This window comes from Glandiceps talaboti, chromosome 16 (genome assembly GCF_964340395.1).
Source record: "Glandiceps talaboti chromosome 16, keGlaTala1.1, whole genome shotgun sequence".
Classification (NCBI taxonomy): domain Eukaryota; kingdom Metazoa; phylum Hemichordata; class Enteropneusta; family Spengelidae; genus Glandiceps; species Glandiceps talaboti.
In genome coordinates, this window is record NC_135564.1 from 3,808,173 (window position 1) to 3,826,404 (window position 18,232).

Below are 18,232 nucleotides of genomic sequence, written 5' to 3' on the forward strand. Positions count from 1 at the left end.
TGTAAGAAATCACAAACTCAACATTCTTCAGAAAAAATTTCCTTTTTATTGAAGTGGCTGATAATATATACACTATATATTCTCTTAGTTCATGTACACACTAATTTTATAGAGAATTTCATTGAAACGAAATCTGGCAGAAATTTACAAACTATATTATCTTCAAATTCTGTTTCTACACCGAGTCCAATGAACACAGGATCGTTCCCATGGTAACAGAAATGTGAAATTTTTATTACAAAACTGTGCATGAAGATGTTGAAAATTTCTCACAGAAATTGAGATTTGACTTCAAGATGTGTTTGAATCCTAATAATATCATGTTTTGTATCAGAGAAGTCATGCTTCAGTGTATAAACAGGCACTCAAAGAACCCCCCCCCACCTCCATTCTACCCCCCTTTCATCACAATGAACCTATGATTCTAAGTTCACACACATTTGCTAAGCTTTTTAACTCAAAATGCTTTTCACTAGAAAACTCTGCACAATATATGCATAGCATTTCATCTCACCACACAACAACTTAATCAAGTTTTCAATTTAACAAGTTAACGATCAAAACCTTGTTATCTTAGGATTCAAACACAACAAAACAGTCTGAAAAATGCAAAGGTGGTGTATTACAAGTACGAGATTCGATATCAACAAAAGTTTGGAAAATGCAAAGGTGATGTATTACAAGTACGAGATTCGATATCAACAAAAGTTTGGAAAATGCAAAGGTGATGTATTACAAGTACGAGATTCGATATCAACAAAAGTTTTGAAAATGCAAAGGTGATGTATTACAAGTACGAGATTCGATATCAACAAAACAGTTTGGAAAATGCAAAGGTGATGTATTACAAGTACGAGATTCGATATCAACAAAACAGTTTTGAAAATGCAAAGGTGATACAAGTACAAGATTTGACTTGAGTTTCAACAGATAATGCATAGGAAATAGAATCAACAACTATCTTAGAGTACTATATTTTTTTTAGAAAATACCAGCAACTTCAGAGACATGACTGAGTAAATACAGTAAGTACATCAAAATGGAAATATTCTGAATTTTAATGAGAAAGTTTAACAAATAATGACTTCTTGTTGTTGTATAAATCAGACCTTATATGTACAATCTACAGGCAACAAATCCATTCAGTGAAAAGGAACTTTTACAGAAACAGTGCCCTCTATCAGTACTGGTATGTGTCAGTCAGTCAGTGAAACTGAACTTTACATAAACTGCCCTCTATCAGTACTGGTATGTGTCAGTCAGTGAAACTGAACTTTACATAAACAGTACCCTCTATCAGTGTATGCGTCAGTTGGTGAAACTGAACTTTACATAAACTGCCCTCTATCAACATATGGATCAGTCAATGAAACTGAACTTTACATAAACAGTGCCCTCTATCAGTATATGCATCAATCGGTATATGTGCCAGTCGGTGAAACTGACCTTTGTATACATAGTGCTCACTATCAGCGTATATAGAGACAATGAATGGGGCTTTTACAAAAAACAATGCCCTCTATCAATACCAATGAAATTCACTAATATATAGCATCATATGCATACACCTCCAGAGGGCAGTATTCATCATAAAGGTCTCTTTCGGTGACCAACTTGATTCACGACTCTTTCATCTTCAGCCAAATGTAATGTTTGATGCTTTGACACAAGAATAACATGAGCCAAATTTAGACTCCCTCCAAAGTACAGGCTACAAACACATTGAGTCTGTCTTCAAAGACTACGTACTCCATCTTCAAAAACTACACTCGCTAATCACAAAAGGTGTCTCTGTTTGCTTACTATCAATCTACACATACCTCTGATGATGTATCAAACAGTAATCAATCAATAAAACAAATTAAAACAAAACCTTTTCAGGAATAAAAGTGAGCCAACATCATATGTGTACATAACTATAAAGTATTATGAAAACGATTTGTCAAAAAAAAAAATATGAAAAATGGTGACGTTCTCATCAAACATTTTGAAAATTCTCTCTTTTTTTTAAAACTTTTTGTTTTGCATTTTAAATTCTGCCTACTTCCTGTAACTTCTCAAAATCACAATCTGGGTGCATATAACTTCAGGAGTGAAACAAAGTTTATTGTTTTTTTTGTGGTTTTTTTCACTGTGAATTCTTTTCACAGTAAGACATATACTATTGTATGAGATATAAAGTTGAAATGTTCTTAGTTATATTAAAGTCTCTGATTATTTAGACTCTCTCTAAAATGTTTCCCCTAAAAGTCAAAATACAACCATCTGTATTTGTAGAATTAGTACAAATGGCATTCTCTCTATCTGCCGAACTATACAGCTGCAAAGGTTGAAGGTCACAGTAGCAAAACAAACATTGCACAGACTAATTACACATATGTAGCTATCTCTTGCCTTTAATACTGTACCTGCTCAGTTAAGAGCACCCTCGTATATGGTAAAGAGTAACACTCTGTATTCTAATAACATGAGGCATTATTTGAACAGCGCCCCCAGTGAATACAATAGGGCTATTGAGAGAGTATCCTCAATGTACGATAACAGACTTAGTGATTGGAGTGCCCACACAGTGCAAAACATGTCAGATCATTCATTGATCCTTAGTGTATGAAAAGGGTACGTTCAAAGTGCGCCCTCAGTGTGCACAAAAGGTCTATTCAAACAGTGCCCTAAGTATTTGAAAAGGTCTATTCTACTTGTGCGCTCAGTGTTTCTCTTCAAGCAGTGCCCTTACAACATACTAACACTATGAAGGTTTATTGTTTACTGAGATACATAATAATAAACTCAACGGTTTACTTGTAATATATTTGCATAGTTACCATGACAACTGAATATATTGAGGCTAAATAGTAAATTTCTTCAAGAGCATAGACTCTAGGGTCTATGAACAGACTAAGAACACTGAAAATATGACATCACAGAAGTGTGTATAAACCATGCCCTACTGACTCGCTTCTCACTCACTACGTAACATTACATTGAGATGCAAACCTTCTATGAACCCTATCAAATTGGTGCAACCATACTTTCATATATTCTTAATACTGGTAGTCTAGTTCCATGACGGACAGTATACACGTCTAGTCAAGCAAGTGACTCAAGGTGTTAATTGTGGTTTGACCACATAGTGAGAGAAGTGCGAACGGTGCATGTCAGTAGTAATCCATCACAAATTGACAGGCTGTCAAAAGTTTTTGATCTTTCTCATGTTTCTAGGACTGATATGATATGTCAGTCCAACCAGGACTCCACCTCCAGTCTGTTTAAACTAAAATCACCTGGGGACACGACGGCGTCATCATGTTTATATGAACGCTGTTGGGGGAGCACATAATTCTGTGTAGGAGTCATGGGCTTGACCAGACGGTAAAAGGGTATATTGTCCGTCATGGAACTAGACTGTAATACTGGGCAAGTCAACCCCTCTCACTCAAATAATTGAGGAGGAAACGACGAAAACTATTCTTAGGGGAAGGAGTGGAGGAGCATAGAGTGCTAACGAAACATTGTGCTGATCACAGTCTATTCAGACTTGTGGTCATCATTTCATTGTGCCTTGAGTTCAGAGGTCAACTTTCACAAGCGTGACTATTACACTTATAAACAGCATGCCTGATAATTAGAATTACACATTTTGTCTAGTACCTCAGTGTTTTTTCATCTTATCAATATTGCTGAATTTAAATCTTATCTTTCATAAAAAAATAAATGCTGGATATTCGTGCTGGTTTTGGACAGCTGGGTATATGTATGTAGGACTCATGAATACTGCAGTGAGTTTATGAAATAGACACTTCTAAAATACCAAGTACAATTACAGTAGGATTTACCTTATCTGTAGATATAGGAAAGGTGAGTATCAATGTTCATGAAAGTAAACAGGTTAATTAGAAATATTTAGAAATACATCATAATTGACTTGAGAATATGTGGTGAGAAATAACACCTGGGATATGAGATCATAACACCTGGTATATGATAATATACTCAATAGAAACACCTGGTATGTGAATAGAAACACCTGGTGTATGAAACTGTCCTCCACAAAACATCTGGTATATGAAATAGTAACACCTGGTATACTATGCTGTGTACAATACTTAACTGAAACATTTGGAAATGAAAACGAAACACCTGGTATAGCCAACTATCTAGTCTGTATGGTATGCCAGGACAGAGTGCCCCCACACATCGATCAACCCCAGAAAGGAGGCCAGTGAGGGCGGAACAACATGACGTATCTTACAGTCTATCAACAAAAACACCTGGTATGTGAAATAAGCAAAACATTGTAAGTAAAACTACAGTTAACGGAAACACCTGGTATATGACACTAATGAACTACTACAACACCTGGTATGTGGAATAGGAACACCTGGTGTGCTGATTAGAAATGCTATATGGGCATTAAATAGAAATACTATTTCATAGAATCAAATGTAGAAACACCTGGTATGAAGGTATGCCGAATAGTATAGATGCAATGAAGTAATTCAGCCCAAATGAAAAGTAGTGCAAATTGCTTTGTCTCAACACATACATAAAACATTGAAAATCACAAAAAATAAGTGATGAAATCTACAAAATTGCCAGTAATGAAACAGATTTTCAGTTGATAAACTAGGCTTAATTTCATGTATAGCATTTAATATCAAACTCCACAGAATTATTTAATCTGCAAATGTCGTTGTTATAGTACTTTTCAAAATGGCAGTACATAGATTTCTACAGCAATGTCTTTACTTCGCATTACGGCCACAAATTTGAATGTTTACTAGTAATACTACTTGTACTAATTTAGTTGCCATATATGAAATGGTCCATATATGGAAACATCATTGCCTTATATGGCATGAAATAATGTGCAATAGACACATTTCTACAGCAAAATTGCTACAAATTCAAATGTTTACCACTTTAACAATTTAGTTGCCATATATAGAAACTGCCCATATATGGAAATTTCGTTACTATATATGGAAACAAAATATATGTATATGGAAATTCAAGATTTGCAAACCTACACTGTTATGGGAATCTGCGGCTAGGGTTTAGTTCCCAGTAAGTCTATATACTAGTATACACCCTAAAAATATGGTGTCAGCCCTTAAAGGGTTAAGACAATTTACGGACAACTATGAAAAGTTCAAATCAAAGTGAAATGTCTGATAAAGAAAGCACTTCCTGATTATACTTCTTGGAACTTTATAGAGCAAAAATATAATCAAGGTACAAAAAGATGGGGAATATAAAATGGAGGAAAAACTGAACGACGAATATTCAGTTTGAATTTTTCAGATAATTGTCAATCATTTAATTCCAGGACTCTGTAGAGGAGAATATATTCCAGTCAAAACATTATGATTACTTATTTCTTGGGCTATCAGAAGTTCTTACAAAATATACTACATGTTGTGTTACGTCATTCCAACTGATGACGGATGTAACCAAAATGAAAAAAAAAAAATCCACGTCACTCCCAGCAAGCTGTGTATAAATGACATGTACACAGCCTCTGTTGATGATCAGCTGTACTGACATACATTGGAAAAGTATGAACTACTACCCTCACCAAGTACTGGTTACAACATTCACACTCTTCCTTATAAAATTTTCACAAAAACTTAACAATATCAATGTAAATTTATTCCTGAAGAAGATTCTTACTTTCTTGTAAATGTTTTAATCTCTTCAACGATAAATCTAAGAAAGAGAGAGAAATCATTATTTGAGAGGTAAGGATGAAAACGCTTGTAGATTTGAAAATTTGCTAAAGTTCAAAAAAATATCACAAACTTGTTGAATAGAAATTCTAAAATAGAAATGACATGACTGTCACATGATTATCACATGATTATCACATGACTACACAACAGGTTGCCTGGTGTTCGTCTTCTATTTCTTCTACTTCACCTTTGAACCTGTGGAACGGACGGTGACCGGGTTCCGATATATACATGTAATCACTGGATACAGGTATGGGAGTTGATGGTGATGACACGTACGAATCGTTTGATACTGGAGTTGTTGGAGACGAGGTTCCTTGCTTGCTCATTCCATTGGTATCACTTGCCTGTGGTTTTTCATTTGCTTGTTTTTTGGAGTCCTTCTTATGATCAGTCGCTCCTTTTCGCTTGACAACGGGGCTTTGTTTCCTGTGTGACGTTTTACCCTGGGGTTGGTCGACGTTATCATGCAACAAATCTACAGAGTCTTTATGTGTTTTACTTGGCACAGATTGATATGACGAACCTAAACTATCAAAAGTCTGATCTTTGGGGAATTTAGGTTGTTTGGATGCCCGTTGACGTTTGAGATCCAATAACGTACTGTGAGCTGCATCTTGTTTATATTTATCCTGATAATACATGTCAGCTTTAGTTAGTTTATTAGTTTCGGCCTCTTTCCTTTCTTTTTTACTCTTCTTATTTTCCTTCCCGGAAGATTTCATTTTTAGGATAGACTTTTTCTTTTCCTTTGGTTTTGCAACATTGGATTGTTCTGTGGGTGGTTTGACAATTGGTTCAAGTGCTATGGTTACGTTTTTGCTTGGTTTGTCTTTCAGCTGCCCGTCCATTTCATCTTCTTCCAGTAGCCTGGGTGGTTCTTCGACTGCTTTATCACTGTTTTTGATGTCAATAGATATTTCATCAATATTTGCCTGTGGGATATCCGGTGATGGGGCACTTTCCTATATGTGAAGAAAAATTACAGTATTTCATTGCATCATGCTGAATATGGTACTATTATATTTATGGCTTGGAAGTTGTGGCTCGAGTGTGCAATATGCAGCATACAACCTCCCCTTATGTAACCTTGCATTTTTTTCTGACTGCAAACTGATGCAGCCTCTATGGTCAGCATAAGTCTCTTCATCACTACAAGTATGACACATAAGTGTAAACATTCTTTTCCTGCTCCAGTTCTGTAAGTTTGTATCTTTTTCCCATTGTAATCATTTCTATTTTGTACATTCCTGTGTTTAATGTTCTCTGTTTACACTTCACTGACTTGCTCACTTTAATCACCTGCAGTTGCTAAAATGAGAGTGTCAATTATTATGCGCAAGGATGGTTGATTAGTGCCCTCAGTGGTAAGGGATACTGAGGTCAAAGTTGACTTGTCATTCTTGTAAATCTGGAAGTTGATTACAAGGAATTACAGCCTGTAATTCCGGTTATCTACCAGGAATTAACACACTTTCATAACATGTGGAAGAGTGGGAAATGAGGCTTTCCTGTAGATAACATGGATTTCTTGCCAATTTGAAAATAACAGTTATTTTAAAAACACAAGGAAATCGTTTGAACCTTTACTACATATAAAGCCTGCCTACCTGTAGACTTGAACGACTATCTATACTACACTATTCCGCTATCCTCACTGCCATTTTGTTTTTTGAATCTTTGCTATTGTTGCCAAGTCTAGCCTGATGACCATTCACAGCTAGTATTTAAGCCCTGCCCCACTATACACATAATATGTGTAAAACATTAGCGTAACTTTGAATAGATTCAACATATGTAGAGTGAGGTTGCATTTCCATGACAACACCTACTTAGGGATTCATCATGTGACCTGATTGCACGATTAAAAAATGTCTAATTATGTATTCGACCAATCACACTGTATATAGGAACACCATTTGAGACTAGCTCTGAATGGTCATCAGAGTAGACTTGGGAATGATAGCGAAAATTGTACATACCCTTGGAATGTTCCTAAATTCAGCCTCTGCCTTGGCATCCCTTCTAGAGATCTCTTTCTTTTCTCTCATACTAGTACGCCGAACTGATGCACTGTAATATCAACACACATACTGTAATGTTAGATCATTTGATTTTTAGATCCCACATGTGAAATGTCAAAACACAAAATTCCAACTGGATAAGACAACAAGAACATGATGTCATATTGGGGTGGGTGTGGGAGGGGGCTATCTTGGTTTTACCTGGAGTGGGATGGGTTGAGTAAACTTGAAAATCCAATGTTTGCATCCGACATTCTTGTATTAATGTTACCATATTAGAGGAGCCATAAGTATTACGTACTCCTAGGAGTATTTTTTTTTCAGGATCATCTTTTCAATCGTTCTGACAAACAACTGGTTTTCACATCCAACTTTTAAACCTATTCTAACACTAGCCTTTAAAAACTTTTTAGGTAGAAATGCAAAGGAAGTGCACATCGTGAATTGTAGAAATAGTATAATGAATGCACCGAAATGTCTGTTTGTCCATCCGTCTGCCTGTCCATCCATCCATCCATCCATCCATCCACTCATTTCAAGAACTTGTTTGTCTTAGGAAGATAATCAGTGTTTACCGAGATAATGGTTCACTAATTATTCAGGGATTAGACTGAGTGGTGATGTGCATGTTTCCCATGGACCACCAATGAACCATGGGATTCAAATCTTCTAGTTTATGAAACACTCTCAGTACATAAATCTCCTACCTTCTCCTGTTACGACTTGAATTTCTCCTGACAAGATTAATCCTGTTACTTCTACTGTTTATCAATTCTTTCTTCATTTCTGTCAACTTTTGCCTAGTATCAGGATCTTCACAAATATCTACAAAATTAACATAGAATAAAAAAACAAAATAATCGATACACCTTTCATGAAAACAGCACCCTCACGCAATGACAAGGGCATAAACAGTAAAAATATATGAACATCGCCCTCTGGAGACACATACATGAACATGTACATGAAAACCAGCTGTCTTACATGTATGTAACAGATAACATGTCTCCACAAGAAAGACACTAAAATATTAATTACATATCTCATTGACATATGTAATATGCAATTGTCAAACAGATTATTTGACAAATCTTAGATTTTCCTTTCTTGCTAGAATATACTTCACACATTAATGTTGTTAGAGAGTGCTCTTTGTTGGAAAATCCTTCTATCAATAACAAATCCTCTTTGGTGAAACACCCTCAACCCAAAATCTATGTGCAGTACTTCCATTATATAATGCATAAAGTATTAGTTTCATTTTCAAAGTTTACTTTCACATGTGTTTGTTTTTTTTGGCTAATATATGATTTCTAGTGTAAATATCAAGAGTTTAGATACGTCCCTCTTTAAATCAGTGAAGAGATACCATAATTTAATCTACTTGTGTGTACAAATTTTGTACAAATCCACCACTATGTTTGAATAAAATGAATTATCTAGTAAGACTATATTAAATACAATTATGGCCTAGAGATTTTGTCATTTTGACACCTTTCTGTCAACTTACTATTCAGCTTACACATGTCGTACTTTGTGTTGCAATCTTTAAATACATCAGAGTTTCATTTAAATCTACTACTCAACTACCACACATATGTACTAGGTTTCACGCAATGCTACGATAAATAAGAACTTTGATAAATTTACAACAAGTGACGTGAACTCTTGTGAATCGAAAACACAAAGTAAGCTCGAAGCTTTAAGCTGTACAGCTTACATTAGATTACATTTATGGTTGAACGAATACTGATTTCATCAACACTTTTACTTATTACACAACCTTCCAACTGCTTCTAGATGCAATAATTTCTACTAAAATATTTACTTTCATACAAGGACTGACATCTGCAGTGACTTTTACACGGATCGATAACTTTTCATAAAAATGCAATTTAAGGTGTGGAGAAACTTGTTAGTCCTCGTCTTAGCAGCTGCTGAAGATATACTATTACATTCTCTGTATTGCCAACCACTTTTGTTATTACAGATGCAGTGTTCCTAAAAGCAATTCATTGATCATCACATGGAATACAGCTAGCCGGAGGCTAAGAATTTACTGGGAAGAGGCTGGATAACAAACAGTATTATCCAGGAAGACAAGAACTGATAAGCATACTTCTAAATTAGGCAAGTAAGTTTGTTAATTACAATTCAGTGAAATAAAAGCCCCTTAAGTTAAAACTTGAATGATATTTTTCATTGTGGTAATATTCGTTAGTATTATTGATTTACATATCTTGTTGGATTTGTTGAAGGATGTATAATTGTCTAGTGATGGAATTCTAATCAACTTTCAACAAATTTATTACAATCTATTTTTACAAAAGTAATCAAGTCTGTATCCGATCCCAATCGTTTACATATGAACACATGGACAACAAACCAATGTGCACATTCAATAATATCAACAATGAATACAATGAGTATGGAGGAACTGCCACCAATCAGAATTAAACTGCCTCCAGTTATGATTTGGAATGATTTTTTAGTTACTATTTTCTACTCATTTTGTTAAATATTACTTTATTGATATCTAAAATTCTTGACATGTATCAGTTTGAATTCACTTCCTGCGTTGCTCCTAACATTCTCAGCAAATCCCTATTCCAAAATAGCTGTATTAAAATATAAACCAACCAACCAACCAACCCACCAATAAACCAACCAACCAACCAACCCACCCACCAACCCATCAGTAGTTTCCTTTGACTACTTTCAGCTACTTCCACTTGAGAAATACTTTCAAAATGTGTTCCTATGTGTATGTGTACAGACATGTTGATCCACCACTTCAATATAAATCAAGGGTTCATTTACATGAACACCTTCTATCTTAACTGAATACTGAATCACTCAGCTCACTTTCTGAAAATACCCTTAAAATAAAGATAGACAGTAACGAGGAGAATACATTTTCACTAGCTTATGAACAGAACGAAACATTTCAGTTTCCTTAGCAGTAAAAGAACAGTCAAAAAACAAAATTGAAATACATACCTGCTGGAGATTCATCGTTGTATGTTCTGGCATCTAAATCAGCACCATTGAGAGCTAACAAATAAATCAGTTCAGGCTGAAATAAAGAAATGTAGATTTTATTGCATACTGTTTGGTTAAATTTCATTCTCTACAATCCATGGTCTTCAAAATATTTTTCAAAGAAAGTCTCAATAATTGATCACAAGTGGATAATGCTGGCATGTTCATGAGTAACAAGGGTGCCAAGACAGCTTCTCCTTTCTGAGCATCCTAAGGGTGCCAAGACAGCATCTCATTATTTTTTAGCATCCTAAGGGTGCCAAGACAGCATCTCATTATTTCTGAGCATCCTAAGGGTGCCAATACAGCATCTCATTATTTTGGAGCGTCCTAAGGGTACCAATACAGCTTCTCATTTCGGAGCATCCTAAGGGTGCCAGACAGCTTCTCATTTCTGATTAAACTCAAGATAATATGAAAATTATTTTCCAAACTACTTCATTTTCCAAAACAACTACCCAACCCAATACCCTCCCCTTCCTGGTCTGCAACTATAGCTAGTATAACATGTGTTACCAGCCTCTTAACCCTCTTGTGGAAACATTCAACACAGAACACCTATCTAGTAGTAACTATTACACATGAAGAGATGAGAGAAATTGAACACAGTGATACACAAACAGAACACCCCTGAACAAAAAACAAAAATTATAAGTTTCTAAAATATAGACAAAGAAGTGAGTAATGGACTATGTGTTAAAATCAATTCTTATAGCTGATATGAACAGAAATAATAACCAGTACACATAATATAAGTCTATCTCTTAAACACAAAACAACTTGTAATGATTTGACAGCAGTGACTTACCTGTGCCCAGCATGCTGCAGCATGTATTGGTTGCCAACCATCATTGTCTCTACTACTGACATTAACTTGATTATCTATTAAAAACTCAGCCACGTCTATATAACCATTGGCTGCTGCAATGTGTAACTGTGGTAAAAAAAGGAGGGACAATTGAAAATCAAATTGTTCTCATTTCATTATTTAATACTTAAGTCTACTGACATATCAAAGCTGTTAAGTTTGTGAAAATTTGGCATTCTATAGATTGTTACTGAAATTGATATTTGCTTTTACAATTTTGCTAATTCTGTAGCCAAAATCCATTCACTCACTCACACACACACACACACACACACACACACACACACACACACACACACACACACACACATTCATTATACATATGCTCCCACTCACTCACTTACTCTTTCACTCACTCACTCACTCACTCACTCACTCACTCACTCACTCACTCACTCACTCACTCACTCACTCACTCACTCACTCACTCACTCACTCACTCACTCACTCACTCACTCACTCACTCACTCACTCACTCACTCACTCACTCACTCACTCACTCACTCACTCACTCACTCACTCACTCACTCACTCACTCACTCACTCACTCAGACACATCCATCCACCCATCCACTGCAGAATAAAAGTTTTCATCTAATGAATCACTTTCCAGTTAACATGCATGCTCACAAGTACAGGTCAATAAGTATGCAAAGAGCTAATCTAGGTGAACATTTCTTTGTTTTCCTAATTCTTGTCTCCTTACCGGCGTGGCACCATTACAGTCTCTGCACTCTAATACATCAGAACCTTTCTCTACAGCAGTGTGTAAATCCTTTAACATTCTCTGAGCTGTACAACTTCTTAATTCATCAATCTGTTCTTGAGTTATACCTGTGTATCAAAGAAACAGCAGGTAACAGAAACAGCACTTAAAGGCCAATTCATGGTTCTCGCATTTGTGCCATCTTTAATATCAATGTAGTGTAAGAATTAGACAAATTCATTCTTCTGCATACATTATAATCTATACACATTGAATACATAATCAAAAGTGACAATTACAGAGAATTTTAAACCAAACTTTTGATCAAATTGTGTTCTCTCCAAGAATTGTTTGTTTGTTTGTTTGTTTGCCTCCACATTACAACACAATCTTCCAGTATCCAAAACAACATCACAAGAACATGTAACATTAACATGGATGTACATAAGGGCTGGTAGCCAATAAAAACAACCAACTCCTCTGCAATGTTTTACTGGCTACTTTTTCAGGGAATTTGTTTGAAAATTCTTTATTCTAACCAGTACAATAGTTTCATCACTGGACAGATTTATTTCTCATTGCTAGATATTACCACCTACTTCTCAGCTACTTTTAAAATTACCTACATCCCTGACAGTAACAAATTCAAAGTCATGTATTTCCCCAATACTTCTCCCACACACACAAAAAAATGAAATTTGTTAGAGTGACCACGTAATGAAATATGAACTTACCCCTTGATGCCATAACGTTTTCTATGTAATCTAATGTTACTTCATCTTCACATATATCATATGGCATATTCCCATCTGAGTTAATGGCTAAAATATCAGCACCTCTGTAAAATTAAGACACCATACACGATTTGAGTGCATTTATGCTATACATTGTACATGTATACGAGCCATGTTGAAAGCATTCAAACAAAGAATATGGGTTTTCATACATTGGTTGTTGTTCTTTGTTGTCACAAATCATGTCTACAGTATAGTTATTGAAATTACAGGTTGACGTCATTTTATCTACACTGCAGTACACTAGAGAAATTGCTGTTCTTTTTAAACACAAAATAATGATAAATACGTTAATCTTGAATGATAGAAATCATTATCAATTTGACAAACATAACTGCTATTGATGTGAACAGATTACATCCTACTCAGCATAACCTTGCACTATCAGAGGCCATTCCATCTCCACATTGTCTTGACAACTTGACAGGTAATTCGAAATAAATCATTGCACTTTTGGATGTTTTACATTAATTTCTGACATATTCTTTCCAAATGTTAATTCATCTTTCTTAGAGGGAAGATCACAGAGGGTAAGCCACCTGAACAGTTCAACTTTTATTCTAGGCAAACCTTTCATCTAGTCTTTGTAGCATCTTAATATTACTTTGTGGATTGGTGTTAGTGACAACTTTGATTAACTGTCAAAGGTACATCTGTGTTGGTCTGTTTCTGCACAGGGTAAAGGACAAATAATCAATTTTGTACTCGCGATTTTCCGGATTTCGAATATTATTTTCTGTATATCTCAAATAAAGTTTTAAATACTGTTTCCTCTCACTGCTTTTTTTTCTATTTCCTACCTGATATCAATGTCTTATCTGAGTTTATCAGCTTTGCATTAATTAGTAGCTTGCTAGAACAAACTCACTATTTGCCCAAATTAATGCATTATGCCCTGAGTGTAAACATCCACTGATCCGACTAATCCGTGTACTACCATTAGAAGCCATATAGCATGTCGATGATCCTTCATTTCTTGTGATTTCCAATAAACTTGAAGTAAGCATTCCCACTGCTATACAGAATGAGACACCCTGATGGTGAGCCCACAAAGGAATAACTGTCTCATAGCCATTCAAAAAATGTATCCTGTTAATGCAGTGCCTCCACAATCTGTAAGGAATGGCTTCATCACCATGAATAGTGTCTGATTTCATTGACATCATACCCTGCACAGTGTCAGTTCATGTGAATACTCAATGACTAACAGACGCATATCCACAAGGTTGCTATTACAAGTTGACAGTAAGAATACTCACTGACTAACAGACACATATCCACAAGGATTGCTAGTATGAACACGCACTAACTAACAGTCACACAGCCATAAGGATTGCTATTACAAGTTGATAGTATGAACACTCATCATAAGAGTCACATATCCACAAGGGTTACTATTACAAGTTGATAGAATGAACACTCACTGACTAACAGACACATATCCACAAGGGTTGCTATTAGAAGTTGATACCATGAACACTCACTAACTAACAGTCACATATCCACACAGGTTGTTATTACAAGTTGATAGTATGAACACTCACTGACTAACAGACACATATCCACACGGGTTGCTATTACGTAAGTTGATAGTATGAACACTCACTGACTAACAGACACATATCCACAAGGGTTGCTATTACAATTTGTTAGTATAAACAATCTTCATGACTATTAACACTAGTTACACACACATACACATCTCTTTGCTGGCTGTACAAGCCTCAGCAATGGCTCCATAGGGGAAATGGTAAATTTCACACAATTTTCAATACTAAAACTCTGAATCACACAACTTGTGATTAAGAAACTCTTACTAAGAATAGCCCAACATTATCTCTCTTTCAAATGTCAAAGTACACGTATGTTTGATTTGTTAGCATGATAGCGGAAGTTCTGATACAATTTTGTTCCAAGTCAATCACATTTGACCAGTTTTACTTCTCATAATTATGTCCAAACTTCGTTACAGTAATAGATACAGTACGTATTTAATCCTGTCTGCAAGGCCATCATTATGTGCTTGACATTTTACTTGATTGATCAAATGTATATAACGTTTGCGAGTTCATCTCAATGATTTCTATAAAACTCGTTACACTGAAAAATGAAGAACATCTATTTAATACAAATTAGAAACTCCCTTTCCACAAATCGATCTAAATTGAACAACATGTCATGAATTGCTGTAAATGAATGATGCCTCATCAGCAGGACTTGTGCAAGGCAAGAGAGATAGCCACACAATGAAAAAATAGGAAAATAATGAAATACCCAGCAGTAATTTAATAATCACGAGTCGTGATTGACAAAGCCTTATTTCGCCTGAAAGCTTAGACATAAAAAAGACACTCGCTTAAGTGCATTTTTTTGTAACCTTGTCACGGATGTAGCAATCTTCTTACAAGTTTTTGTCCAGTCTACAGATAAATCTGTTTTGGGCTCAACATGTCAAACCTTGATTAAAAGGAGCAATGTTTGTACAAGTAAATTACTTTAACACACCACACTACAAGGCACATCTCCTTACATCTTTGATATCTGTCTCCAGTTAGCAGGGAAATGTCAAAACCATGAATGTATTAATGTATATGTACTTAATATAATATGTTTCCAGCAGTGTTTGAGTTTCCAACTGAAGGCTGTTTGCATGTTGGATTAATTGCATTATTAAAAGTAGTGTTGTAAAAAGGTTGTTACTGCTTTAAAAGTTTTATTTGCTTTTAAGACATTAAAGGATTCTGTAACTTTATGCATTTTCATGGTTACTTTTGTGATAGTGTCATCTCATTCCATCCAAATGTATTCTGATATCGAACTCTAACCTATACACTTTAATCCCACAGAGTATGATGATCACTTCATTTTTTCATTATTGTATCAGATACATTTTGTTTGTCTTGTTATATAAAAATAAAATAACAAGTTTAGCACTCAAGTCTCAACTGTTTAACTTTCAAGGTTAGTGTTGTTATGGCAACCCTATCTCACAGGAAGGACAAGGCAACCATGACATATTTTTACCTCTTTGTAATGGACAGCATGACGTCTTAAGATTCATAGAAGGTGATAGTCATTACTCTGTTTACTGATGTTGCATTGGTGTGACTATAAATAACATGCATACTGGACACCTCTGGGAGATGATCACTATCATAAGCTATCAATGTAAATGAATACATCTTTCGCTATCTCACTTCAAATACGTGGCTAAAATGTCCAAGATGTTAATCTACACTTGCGGGTAGAAGTTGCACATTAAAGTTGCAGTAGTTGTAACTGAAAGGAAAAGCGCAGTCAGACTTATAAACTGTCTTTAGTACACTAAATATTGATTACTGCTATCAACTTAAAGGAAAAGTCAAGTCAGACTTATTTCTGTCTTAGTACACTTGTATTGATTACTGCTATCAACTTAAAGGAAAAGTCAAGTCAGACTTATTTCTACCTTTAGTTCATTTGTACTGAGTACTGCTATCAACTTAAAGGTAAAGTCCAGTCAGACTTATTTCTACCTTTAGTACACTTGTATTAATTACTGCTATGAACTTAAAGCAAAAGTCCAGTCAGACTTATTTCTGTCTTAGTACACTTGTATTGATTACTGCTATCAACTTAAAGGAAAAGTCCAGTCAGACTTATTTCTACCTTTAGTTCACTTGTATTGATTACTGCTATCAACTTAAAGGAAAAGTCCAGTCAGACTTATTTCTACATTTAGTACACTTGTATTGATTACTGCTATCAAGTTAAAGGAAAAGTCCAGTCAGACTTATTTATACCTTTAGTATACTTGTCTTGATCACTGCTATCAACTTACATACGATTTTCAGGTGATACATGTACATGTAAAATAGCACCTTAGTTACTTATTCAACTTTGAAATCTTGTAAAGAAGCTCTACTGCTCTTGACATGTGTTCAGAAATTTTTAGAATTTCTTAAAAGGGTTGATGGGAAATCCACCTTGAAGTAAATGAGCACAAAAAGACTTAATACATGTACATGTACTCTTGTACAGTTGTACTTCAAGAATTTTTGGACGCTTTTATTTCATATAAGGACTTTTATTCTTGATATGGTATATCCTTAAAAAATATTCAATCACCTACAAGTGCAAACTCAAGTTGTGTATACAGCATAATATTGGGTTGACAACCCCAAATTAGAGGAACTCCAACAGTTTGAGCATGATTTTATGCATATATCCATCATGTCATTTCTTGCAAATCCATAAATGTGAAGGTATATTGTCTGTAGTATCGCAATGAAAACCAACTAACACAAGACATGTTGTCATGATCATGAGATTAGTGAATATGACTGTTTGAGAATAGCCTGTTCACATCGCGATCTGTGATTTGGATTTACTGTCCACTTGCAATGTTATCCATGGCAACCAATTAATTTAGTCACATCCCTAATGGCAATCAGCAAGCCTGTTTGTAGATATTTACAGAATATTCATTATTATGTAAATTATGTTGCTCATTGGTGAATATCACTGTTAGCCTATTTACATCACAATCTGTGTTTCTGCTTCTCTGTCTCACAAACTACTTGTAATGAGCCACACCCCCAATTGCAGTTATCATCATGCCTCTTTGTAGATATTTACATATGTAAATTATATCCTCTTGTGCTCATCTCAACTTCATTTGAATATAGTCAATTAGGCTGACATACGTTATCACTCCGCATTGTGACCAATCATGATCTGTAATTTGGATTCACTGTCTCGCTAACCGCTTATAATGCTAGTAACATCAAACAATTAATTTAGTCACACCCCTAATATCAATCAGCAAGTGTGTTTGTAGACATTTACATAATATTCACTATCTAAATTATGTTGTTCTTGAGTTCATCTCAACTAGGGCAATTTTACATATTGACTTCATTTGAATATTGTCAATTAGGTTGATGTACGTTATTACTCCACATTGCAACCAATCAGTGCGAGTGCATTTTTTTCCACACCAATCAGTTTGAGGGTACAATATTCAAACCACATCAATCGATTGCAGTTGCTAGCAATGTAATAGTTAGTGAGACATTGAAGCAAAATCA

General features: G+C 35.1%; 1 protein-coding gene across 1 annotated transcript in view; it reads right to left on the reverse strand.

Annotated features, from left to right (window-relative positions):
* Window positions 1-48: 48 nt before the first annotated feature.
* LOC144447426 (protein phosphatase 1 regulatory subunit 16A-like) overlaps window positions 49-18,232 on the reverse strand; it is a 91,796-nt gene continuing 73,612 nt past the window's right edge. Inside the window, exons 5-11 of the mRNA XM_078137447.1 lie at window positions 13,104-13,207; window positions 12,370-12,497; window positions 11,604-11,729; window positions 10,754-10,829; window positions 8,461-8,578; window positions 7,712-7,802; window positions 49-6,694 (exon numbers count right to left, since the gene is read on the reverse strand). Of these exons, the coding sequence (XP_077993573.1) occupies window positions 5,861-6,694; window positions 7,712-7,802; window positions 8,461-8,578; window positions 10,754-10,829; window positions 11,604-11,729; window positions 12,370-12,497; window positions 13,104-13,207 (1,477 nt within the window). The 3' untranslated portion in view covers window positions 49-5,860. The remainder of the gene's footprint in view (window positions 6,695-7,711; window positions 7,803-8,460; window positions 8,579-10,753; window positions 10,830-11,603; window positions 11,730-12,369; window positions 12,498-13,103; window positions 13,208-18,232) is intronic.